General features: G+C 34.4%; 1 protein-coding gene and 1 non-coding gene across 2 annotated transcripts in view; both read left to right on the top strand.

Moving 5' to 3' along the window:
* Positions 1 to 1251: 1251 nt before the first annotated feature.
* On the top strand, positions 1252 to 1353 carry LOC149550368 (U6 spliceosomal RNA). Its single transcript, XR_016355022.1, has one exon. It is a non-coding gene; the product is annotated as a U6 spliceosomal RNA (small nuclear RNA).
* A 162-nt stretch (positions 1354 to 1515) lies between these two features.
* Positions 1516 to 12373, top strand: part of LOC149550365 (ATP synthase F1 complex assembly factor) — a 43844-nt gene continuing 32986 nt past the window's right edge. Inside the window, exon 1 of the mRNA XM_089793395.1 lies at positions 1516 to 1938. Coding sequence (XP_089649521.1) covers positions 1648 to 1938 — 291 coding nt within the window. The 5' untranslated portion in view covers positions 1516 to 1647. The remainder of the gene's footprint in view (positions 1939 to 12373) is intronic.

The raw sequence follows: 12373 nt of genomic DNA, 5'->3' as shown, positions 1-12373 counted from the left end.
TGTTTGCAATATATTCTTTTGGCATATTATACATTTTTAGCCAGATCGAAACCTCCTTAAGCTTCTCCTTTTCTGGATCAAAGTTGGGGGTCCAATCAACAAAATATAAACCCTTGCCTTCAATAAAACACCAACCACTATAGATAACCCATTTTTAATCCTTTGCAATAGAGAAAATGACTAGAAAAATACCACGTGAAAGAATTTTAAGAGCAATTATTACCTACATGCTTCTCACACCAAGCTAAGATTTGTTCAAAAGAAGGTCAGAACCCTACCCATTTAAGGAAAATGCGCGAGCTTTAAAAAAATTACATATACGCTCAATTTATAGTTTTCAATCATCATTAAAGTCGCTACGACATGTTCCATGTGCAGGCGTTCAGAGACTCTTGATTCCAAACCCTTTTGCCACACCTTTGGCCTCCATTTTTTTCTATCTGTTTAAAATCAAGTGTCTCATGACCATTTGTGGGTAATCCACCAATATTCATTTCCTCCTTTTATTGTGATACTCTTGCCCATGCTCGTTTTGAAATTCTTCCACTTGCTGCCCATCTAGTTGATCCTCTACATTTGCATTGCCAACTCTTCGGTTACTTTGTGTTTAAGGATAAAAGACAATTTGGAATTGCCTATTGAATAACCACTTGTATCGAGGACCACAACTATAGTTCCATCCCTCTTGTATGCAAAGATTTTTCGCTCGTTGTTGCCTTCACTACATCCTTCCCCCTCTTGAACTACTAATTTTAGATACACATTCTAAAACCACTTTATTATTATCTATTTAAATAAATATATAATTTTAAAAGTATTTGAATACTGAGCTTAAGGGGCTTTCTAATGAATGGTTTATAAGACAAAACACTTAGTGAAGGTTTTGCAAATGGCGTTGCAAGTAGAGTGGATTTAACCACGAAGGAAGCTCCGGAGTTAAGTGTGCTTGAACTGGAGTAGTACTGGGATGAGTGACCTCCTCGGAAGTCTCGATGCTTCACCCCTGTGAGCATCACCTAGATCTAATGAGTGCTAAGTGTTCCATTTATTCTTACGAGAGATTGATTCATACGTGAATCATTGCTCATGATACATGGTTCAATCAGTTTGACTAAAAAACTACACAGTTAAATCGTAATAGCAATATTCCAAAAACAAAATAATTACCTTACAAAACTAGTCGCTAAATATGGTGTCGTCTACAGTACAACTTATATGCACCTATTTACAATAAATAAAAATATAGTGGATGTCTCTTTTGAAACATCCGATAAAATTGGAACAATATAGAGAAGATTAACATGACCTCTACGCATGGATGACACACAAATCAAGAAAATATAGTGGATTTAGACTATTTAAGAGTGATACATATGCATATCGTTGCACTATACCCAAAATATAGTAAGAGAAATGTAATAACTAAATTTCTATTTTTCCCTCTACGATTTGTTTTTTACCCCAGTACCCCAAAGTCGTGGATCCTCGGTGGAACCGATCCTAAGCGCCTTAAGATGCCCATAAAAGATCACAAATATTAGGCATTATCGCCGGGAAATCGAATCTTGGAACGGTAACAAATCGAGAGCCGCTACTCCCGCCTTCAAACAAATTATTCAAAATATTCAGTTGTGCTTCGTTTTGGCAATGTTAACTATAAGCAGGTGCTTTCGCTATCAATTGAAAGCCCGTCACATCAACAGAAGTACTGATAGTTATGGGAAAATTTCATTCATTCCTGATTTACATTGTCAGAAGAGTAATAGAGTTAACGATCTGCCCGGGGATGCCAAAAAATGGGGCAGCTTGGGCTTCGATAGAGGTACAAAATTTGCTACAGGCTACTCAGCTTTGGTCCCAAAAAGCTTAGAGTCCATAATCGATTTGGAGAGAGCTAAAAATATTCCACCGGAGGAACTATCTGCTGTTTGGAACGAGGTATGCATATTGACCTTTTCTCCCCAATGCTAAGTCCTACGAACCCTAATTCAATTCCAGATAAAGTTGTATATGCATTTTGTTAGCAAGATTTCTAGCTTATTTAGAGGGTGAACAACTAATTCAGATGCCATTATTGTGCGAAGGTCAAAGATTTTCATTGTTTCCACGAAGTCTAATATGCATATCTTCAGTGTGGAACAGGTAGGTGGGAAACACGAAAAGGGATATGGGAAGAGGTTCATGTCTTTTATACAACAGAGACCGTGGAAGTAGAAAAACACCTCATTTTGGGTTGAAATCGTAGAAAAACATCCAGGTCAAACACCAAATTAAACAAAATCTTACCAAGTTCACTGATCTCAATTTTAACCTCTTAAACATTCAATCAGCACAATAGGTAAATTGAACATTAAACAAGATGCAATCATAAGAAAATCAACCACAAAGTATAGACACCAGATGTATCCTGTGGAAACTCAATTTGGGTGAAAACCACGGTGTGAGATGATCCACACAAATTGTGTACTCTTGTGCAATACGCTCTATGAGGAGCTTGTCCGTTTGTCTGGTTAGGTGTTACAAAAAACACTGTTAGGTGCTATCCTGTTAAGGGATTCACCTATACACCTGTTAAAGTCTTTACTCTGCTAGGAGTTATCTGGTTAGAGGATTTTAATCATTTTTAAGAATGCCACCTGGTTACAGTATTTTACAATAGGGACCTGTTAGGATCCACCCAATTAAGGGATTTCGCTGTTACAATGGTTAGAGAGTGATAGAAAGAAAATGATCTGCGATTTGCACTACCTGCATGACTAGATCCAATTGAGCTCAATAACTCTTCAACATATCATACTCTCCTCTCTGGCTTGATCACACTTCATTCTTGTACTTGCTCTGTGATTGCAACCTTCTCCAATTCCATGACCAGCAATTACCAACTTCTCTTCTTCTTTATTTTGCCATTAAATAGAACTTCCTTTCACCGCCTTAACAAACCCTTGTTCCAATGATCCAAATCAAGTTCCATAGATAATTTTCCTCTGACTGCGTCGACTCACAATTACAATTCACCTTGGAAATTGATCTCGCTCATAAACCGTTTTGACCAAATAGAAACTTCTTCAAGAATCCTCCTTGATCGCATTACCTCATTAATGTGTTGTCAAATCTTTCCACAAATTACGCAACTACCTTCTTGCTCTTCAAAAATCATCATTGATCCTATTAACAAATTGATTCTTACAATTGCCCCTAAAATCTTTACCAATTGTTCAACTTTACCTGTTCAATTGTTCATCCTGTTTACCTATTTGTCCAATTCACATGTTTGTTCTTGTTTACCTATTTGTTCCTATTTACTGTCAGCATCTCTTCCAAATCATCAAATTATCTTTACCTATGCACATTATAAGGTGCTATCCTAACCACATCATCTTGACATCATTAACAGTCATATCCTATGATCGATTCAACCAATTCTTCACTGGTTTGAAGTAACATTCAAGTCAATTGTCTGTCTGTCACTCGCTGTTTTAGCAATTACCTGGTTTGAGTTCAATGACCATAACTTACTCAGTTCTTCACATTAATAGGTGCTATCATATACATAACATCATAACTCATATCTTGACCTTCCTATATGGTAGCAACACTTAATTCATACTGCAACTCATGATTTATTGAATCATTATCCTGTAAAACACTTAGGCAAAGAGTTGACATCAATGACAACCAATAACTGATTTACCTCCTGTCAAATCTATACCAATCTTTTATCAACACATCATGTAACATCATTGCAACAATCTCTTCATTAATTGTGCCAATAATCTCATCATTAATCAGTTATACCAACAATTTTCCCTGTAGAAGCATAGGATGAAATATTGGAGGCTCATGAAGTCCTTTGCAACTGAAGCAGGTTTGGTACTAGGCTAAGTTTTGAAAAGCAGACTCAATGAGGATGACTTGCCTTATGCTTTGAAACTTGGTGAGAAAACTTCGGTGCAGACTTAACAAAGTGAAAAACCCAAGAAATCTAGAGATTCTTAAGGATTTAAAACTTGTCTCATGCATTTTTTATTAAATAAACCTAAAAGACATAGTAACATCATCAAATAGAGACTAATTTGGTCGCATAGACAAGTATGCATCAATTCCATAAGTTTAAATTCAAATTGTAACCTAAGGAAATAACACACTTAGATATATAAAAATATTACCAAATGTATAACAAAGCTCATAGAATATGAAATGTATGACACCAAATGATTAAAACGAATATCAAAACAATAACTACAAGTGCATGGCCTAGATGTTTAGAGAATCCTGCACCAAAGACGTCTAAGGCAAGTCTTGATGATGTAGTAGCTATAATATTTTTTCAACAATGAAATATGTACAGGTTTGCAACAAGAAATATGTATTTTTAAGATTTTTAAGATCACAATTCATCATTGACCTATTACTTGCTTAGACTTATAGTTTAATGGGGGTTTGAGGGCAACACCAAAATGAGATTGGGGTTAGCACCTCTTGTAAGAGCTTGAGTGTAATGCCCCTTTTTGGATTTTTACTTAATTTAACCTAAATTTCTCAGTTAGGGTTTGGACTGTAATGTCCCTCGATAGGATTAGTTATTTATCTTATTTGATTTTGGTTATTTGTTCAAATTATTATCATTGATAATATCTTATTACTATTCCAACTCACCGACACCAAGTGTTATCCAAGTTGTCTAGACACCAACTTCACAATGGATTCCTTCGAAGTTTACAGGTCCAAGTCTGTACCCCTCAAGGCTTACAGAATGTTGACCCCTATCCAATCTTTGGACAAAGATCTATTGCTTGGATTTATAAAAGCCCCTCCTTGGTGATATTAGTATTTCTCTTCTCTAAGTCAGATTGTAATAGGTTCTATATATATATCTATTCTCATTATTATTATTATTAAATTACTATCAATATAGACACACACCACTAATATAAGATCCATTTCCTTCTTGATCTCTTCCTTGTGAAGAGTTAAAATCTGTTTATAATCATTCTTCTAGATTCATATCATCCTTTTACAATAATGGATCTGCATCCTATAGATTGCCAACCTTATACATGTCATATGAGAAGGATAAAGGGTGGCAATCCTTCATCAAAATCCTTAGTATATAACTCTTCATATTCTTTAATATATTTATTTAATTGTTTATTATTAATTTCTACTCATGGAAGGGGATATCACACCGAGGGTCAAAGAGAGCTAGAGTAGGGGATAGAGGAAGAGTGCTAGGGAGAGAGATAGGTCTAGAGTTTAGGGTAAATAAGGTGAGTGAAACATAGAGAGAGCGAGAAATGCTGATAGGAGCTTGTTGATTATTGAAATTTGTTCAAGTCTGAAAATTTATGAGATCTAAAACCCACTCTTAGAACATCCTGCCAATATATGCATGAAATATAAAAGTACAAGAGAGGAAAAAGATATATTGAAATGTGATTTAAATGTTATATTTAATGTATATATATTTTTAAATAGTAACTAACTTGAAAATAAAGATGGGGAGTTGAACGTTATATTTTGTGTATATTCTAGGGACATGCCTACAAACAAAAAAAACATCAAAAATTTGAGGCTTTTTAAAAAAAAATTGAGTCTGGTCGAGTCCAAGTGACTTCTTGATGAGTCTAATGAGTCTCACCTAGACGTGGCCAAGTGCAAGTCCGAGTCTCTAGGATGCATCGAGGGTGACATGACTTGTGACTTGCAAGCCTATGGGAGCTTTGATGAGTTTCAAAAGTCTATATCATTTAGGATTATCAACATTGGGTTGCTGGAGCTATAGAAGTGTTGAAATGGGTAGCTCTATTTTGTCTGATCCCACATGGATTTGACTTCTAACTTAATCATATGCAATTCATTTTAGAAGACATTCACTCATATACTCAATGCAACAATTGGTCCATAGCAAAATTGTAGATAATTGATTTGTTTTATTCGAGAAAATTTGGCTCATGTTTTCTGTAACGTTTCTTTTTCTGATGCCCTAATTTTTGCCTTGAAGTTATTACAATTCCAACCTAATCTGTAAAACATATCTTTCCTACTACAGTTAAAAAAAAAAATACAATCATATGATACAACTTATATCATTTGTGGAGCTCCTTTGTAATGTTCCCTAATTGGGGTAATCTTGGTAAGAGCTTCAAGAGGGTGCCCGTAAACTGTCTAGTCCAACTAAGCTTGAGAGCACATGATATTCACATCAATACAACTTGCCCTTATCACAAAAGTGGAAGGAATGTCCAACTATGACCAGTTCCATCCCTTGTGGCATCCCAAAAGTGTTAGGAATCTCCAGCTACGACCAATTTCACTCCTTCGGGTAATCAAATGGCACCTTGGACCTCAAGAGGCACAAGTGTCCAACTATGATCAATTCCATCCCTTGGGCTGGCATACTTAGTGCGGAGGAGCTGGCAAACTGCATGTTCTTATCTTACTGACTCCAACTCATATCACATATGTCAGCATAATATCATCCAAATTACCATATACATTGAGCATAATAAATGCATATCCATATCACTTAAATTGCATACTATCACATACATTAGGCATACTTATACCCTTTCATGCATACCAGTCTTAACTCAGATTTTCTGCTATACGCTGTTGTATATCTGAATCTGATTCCCTTATATCAGAATGCTCTCTTAGATTGATTTCCTTATACCAGTTTTGTCCTTGATCGATCTTTTGATATATTTAGAGAATGCTGATTGAATGATTGTTGATTTGATTATTGATGAGTGATGATTGAGTGGTTGTTCATTTGATGATGCTGATTTGATTGCTCAATTGTCTGTTTTCTTGATCCCAAGGCGAAGTGATGATTGGTGTGGATTTGATAATTTTATTTTTGATCTTGTTGATTGGTTGTTTTCTTGATTTCTTGAGGGATTAATGATTGATGGACGAATGAAGGATTCACGAGTGACCCTTCAGTGATTGTAGTGTTCTCCTTTATTCTTCATTGGTGAAAGGATCACTACCTTTCACAAGACTTGAATCCCCAACCTCCATTTTTGTGCTTTGAGAGTAATAAGTTATCTCCCAAATTGATCTCTCTATTGGACGTCTTCCTAAAATGCACCTTTCTCCCCTTTATATATTCTAATGTGAGGGAGAGCCACACCTCTTCATCATGTCTGCCCTTTTGCAGTGGACACAACCTTCCACAATTGCCACCCTTTGAAAGATTTGCACCCCTTCAATATTTCTGCCCTTCGAGAGAGTCACAGCCATTCATTATTACCACCTTTTGAGAGTCACAATCTTTCTTCATTTCTACCCCTTGTGAGAGTCGCAACCTTCTATAATTATACCATTTGAAAGAGTCACAACCCTTCATCATTGCTACCCTAGAAAGAGTTACTGCCTTATTCTCTTCTTGTCTGATTTTATATCAGAAATGAAAATAAGCAGCACAAAACAAAAATAGTGAACACAAAACACAATAATTACCTTGTGAAAAACCCTTTGACATGAGGGAGAAAATATAACGCCTTGCCAGGGAACCCAAAAGAAAATAACCTATTATGTCACTAAGTTTGCTAAACATTTTTTTTTTAAAGATTAGAACAACAAGAGATAACATAGCCGAAGCAATAACTCACATACATTCATAAGCAATATATTAACAATTACATCTCTCAAGGGTTCCAATGACATTGAATCACATACATAAGTTTTATTAAGATAAAATTTGATACATATCAAAGTCCACATCATAAGATAATCATAAGTATGAAAGCAAATGAAATAATATACAAGTACATAAGATGCCACATGGCATAATCCAACATGCATAATCATCCTCTATACAAGTCACAGGGTATGAAATGCTAAAAGAATATACATTAAGATAAGATACAACATCTCTTAAGATCTCAAATAATCGAAGTACAATAAATCAAATTATGACCATAGAACATAATCACAAGATCAGAATAATAGAACAGCTACACAAGTACATCTAGCAACGACATCCAACTGTCAGATCTCAATGGTATAAGAAACACTACCACCCGACCTCGTGGAACCTAAATGGCCCACTCCCACCGTGCTAAGGAGATAATCTCATGTCCCAAATAGATAACAATCCAAAAATCATAAGAAGAATCTAGGACAAGGAATCTTGATAGCAATCTATCTCAAAGGTACCAATTACACAAGTAAAATCTAATCCTGAGGCAACAAAGACACATAGGAAACCTAATATGCATGTGGGCAAGTGTCATCGCATTAGCCAACTCTAAGGTTACACTAGTAGCCTCTCTGGACTCCAGCCCCCTAGTGATTCTATGCGGCATCAGTATCCTTTCATACAGACACGACATACTAATGAGGCAAGGTCGCAACCAAGCATCCTCTCTACTCCAATCCTAGCCTGTACTAGCACTCAAGGCATGGGCGAGGTAAAATATTGACTTTTGTTAATTCATTTTAACCCATTTAATGAAATGTTATCACTTATTAATACAACTTACAATGGGTTACCCAGGCAACCTCTTTAGGGCTCCGACCTCCATTGCAAGCCACTTCCCAGCATACACATAGATAACCTACCCTCAAAAATCACAATGTTCACCTTAGTCCTATACAAGCAAATGGAAAGCACCAATAGATAACTGATTGAAAACTCATAGGTTACACCAAGAAAATCACAATATTCACCTCAGTCCTATACAAGCAATTGGAAAGCACCAATAGATAACTGATCGAAAACTCATAGGTTACACCAAATAAATCACAATATTCACCTTAGTCCTATACGAGCAACTGGAAAACACCAATAGATAACTGATTGAAAACTCATAGGTTACACTTAGAAAATCACAATATTCATCTCAGTCCTATACAAACAACGGGAAAACACTAATAAATAACTGATCAAAAACCTCATCACAGAAATACGTGAATGCATCACAATGGTTGGGAATAAAAAGATTGTGACCAAATAACATTTACATAACAACATCATAAGTCCATCACTTCTCAAGCCTCTGGTAAACATACCTAACTGGTCAAAACTAGGTTTACCCCAAACCCAAACATGAAACATAGCATCGCATCAATTAATTAAAACAAGTATAGTTAATCATTCCAGTTTTCTATAGTAATTCTCCAAAGTTCCAATTTGCGACAGGGTTTCCAGGTGGAATCGATCTAAATAAAAGCTTCATATCTATACCTTAATCTTTTATGTTCACCAAATAAGTATATATTTATATTAGTCAAATGAGGATCTATGTGGAAAAATTCTTGTATTTAACTCCACCCAAAAATATCCCATTTACTTAATATTTCAAATAATCCAACAATCCAATAATGGTCCCCTTAATACATAATACAATTTCCAACAAAATAAAATTTAATACTAATAAAAGTAATTAGAATCTTGTTAAATTACACTTTATTAAATTTAAAATACAAATTTTAATTTTTTTTTCAAAATAATAATATTAATCTATATAATAAAATTTTAATTAAAATATATATTTTATAATACTTATTAATGTAATAGTAATATAATATATATAATATATATTATTTTATTTTTTAAAAGTTAAAAAAAAAAAAAAAACTTTAATTTAAAATGAAAATTCCCCTAATGAAGGGGTGGGCCTGCCATGCAACCCTAGCGGCCTTGGTAGCCTCGACTGTTGCGGCAGTCATTGATCGCACGACAACCTTGGTTTCCATTGTAGCCACGTGTGAGAGAGAGGAGGGAAGAAGGGGAGTGGGGGGTGGCCCCTGCCCACCCCAAAAAAAAAAATTATAATTTTTTTTAACAAATTTTCAAACGAATTACCCAACCATGTAAAAAAAGTTATTACCACAGTAATAATTTTATTACTGTGGTAATATTATATATATATATATATATATATATATATATATATTTATTTATTTAATACTATTCTAGTATAGATTTGATAAGAAACATAGTATCAACCATTAAATTTTATTCAATTAATATCCATTTCTTGTGATTCAAACACTCGTGAATTATTTTCTAAATTTACAAGCTTTTGATAAAGGTTTTCAATTCGTTTTCATAGAAGGTTCACCATTGAAGAACGATCAAAAAATCCAACAAGGGTTTCAATTCTAAAATTACAATTTCCATAACAAAATCCGTTTACAGGCATGAAGAAGACAGAGAAACAATATGAGATTTACTGTGATAAACTAACATAATTCCTACCTTGATCTAATGCTAAATTTGATGGATGCTCAAAGAATGTAAGATTCTCGTCTCTTGAAACCCTTTCCAGAAATTGCTCCTCCAAACCTGTGCGGAAAATGAGCTCTAATTTCCTAATAAAGAATCTTTTGCTCTTAGGGTTTCGGTTTCACGAACATGCAAAAGCCTTTTCTTATATTATTTTAATTAATTTAATTCTTTGTGCATACTTTTTGCGTTTTTATTAGAATAAAGTTTATTTAAATTACTCTCACTTTGTTTTTAATAAATAATAAGACGTTTTTAGAAACTATATTTATTAATTTAACAAATAATAATATTTAGAGTTCATTATTAAAATGAAACTTCTAAATTAATTATTATTAAATTAAATAAATATAATTACTCCAAATTTGGACTTTTAATTAAATTTTTAAATATATTTTCTCTATTTAATTAATTTCTCAATTAATTAATAATAATTAAAAATTGATTTTTCCTAATATTTTTTTGTTAAATTAAATCATTTAATAATATCTTTACTTGATTTAATTATAACTAAAAATCACAACAAACCCACAAAGTTAATAAGAAAACCCATCTAAAAGACAAAGTACGAATTCAAAGTCAAGGGTCAAAATATCAAATTCACGTCACTTGATGAATTCAAAAGGGTACATTACTCAGATACTTGTCCTATATTCTAGGACAATTGGCTCAGGGTTAGGATTTGGACTTGAGAACTATCTCTCTTCTTTACCATTGAGATACTGTGATAGGGCACACTGTTAGTGTAATTTTTTATTTTTCCTATTTTGATAGGTTTTTCCTACACTTTTAATAATCTCGCTTAGGTTAATAAAGCATGTCTTATTAGGTGAATGGTTGTGAAGTGTCACCTTCCTACATGTGAGCATCCATTAGCTATCTTGGGAAGATACTTTGCTATCTTTAGTCCAATAGATGGTTGCTCCTCATTGGTTGGTGTTGCCACCTCCTCCCTCTTCCTAGCCTATATAAGCATGCTACCTGGCTTGTATTTGCATCTCTTATTTTTGCATCCTCTTAATGCTATTTTGCTTCCAGCATTTGCATTACTCTCTTGGAGACTAACTCTATGATGCTATTTTGATTTTGTATCATTTGCATTCATAGTTTAGATATTTACTCTTTGCACTAGTTTTCTGGGTTATTAATCTTTTCAGATTCTAACATGGTATCAGAGCTTTTCTATGTGCAAGAGTAGATTTTAGTTTCCTTATTTGAGAGATTCGGGGAGGGCAAATAAACTTTATTGTAGTTTTTTTGAAAAACAAAGTATGCTCTTCTCTTGCATCTTTGGATAATCCTGAGAATCAGAAAAGTTTTGACAAAAACGATTTTTCTCTGGGGTTTCAATCTCAAATCTGACAACCAACTTGCATATTTGGAGTTTTCAATCAGTATTGCAGGTTCCAGCATGCCATTGATGGACTTAGGAAGCTGATCCAACATTTGCATGTCATATTTTGGTTGCTGGGGTCGTTTCTTGATTTTTGGAGCCGTTTTTTACTGTTAAAGGCGTCTGATTTACACTACAACAACATCTTCTGTACATCAGCATGAAAAATGCTTTCTGGGTTTTGTTCGCAGCCCCAAAAAACCATCTGGGTATCTTTTAGATTTTGCATGCAAGCTGTATTTTTTTCAGAATCGAGCATGCAAAGCTACAGCCATACCCCTCTCCGTTGGCAGTCGCAGATTTGAATACAGTTTTCAAATGTCTTGTTCTTGCTCATACGGGCTCTGATTTTGATGATTCTTGTTATGAACTTGGCTATTTTTTTGTACTCTATCCACTAGTGGAGTTGTTTTTTGATTTTCATGCATGAATTCTTCAGAAATTGTAGATTCTCAGCCGTGACTGTGCACCGTTCTCATTTTGGAAACTTCGAAGGATCATAACTTTCTCATACGACCTCGTATCGAGGCGATTTTTTTTTTGAAAGTGCATGATTTTTCGAGTAGATTGCAGTGGTGCTATTCGTTTCTTTGATTATTGTGCCCAAGTTTCACTTTTAGCATATGCTCTTCATGAGGGTTTGTAATGCATTGAAATCAAGACCACTAAGTATCTCTTTCTAGTGGTAGTTGTAAATGCACTAAAATAAAGTGCCAAATCATATTTCTTTGGGGGGGGTTCTT

The sequence above is a fragment of the Cupressus sempervirens genome, chromosome 7 (genome assembly GCF_028749045.1).
Source record: "Cupressus sempervirens isolate cs-2001-9-10 chromosome 7, ASM2874904v1, whole genome shotgun sequence".
Classification (NCBI taxonomy): domain Eukaryota; kingdom Viridiplantae; phylum Streptophyta; class Pinopsida; order Cupressales; family Cupressaceae; genus Cupressus; species Cupressus sempervirens.
Note: the sequence above shows the minus strand (reverse complement) of the source record. Positions and strands in the feature narration are given on the sequence as shown.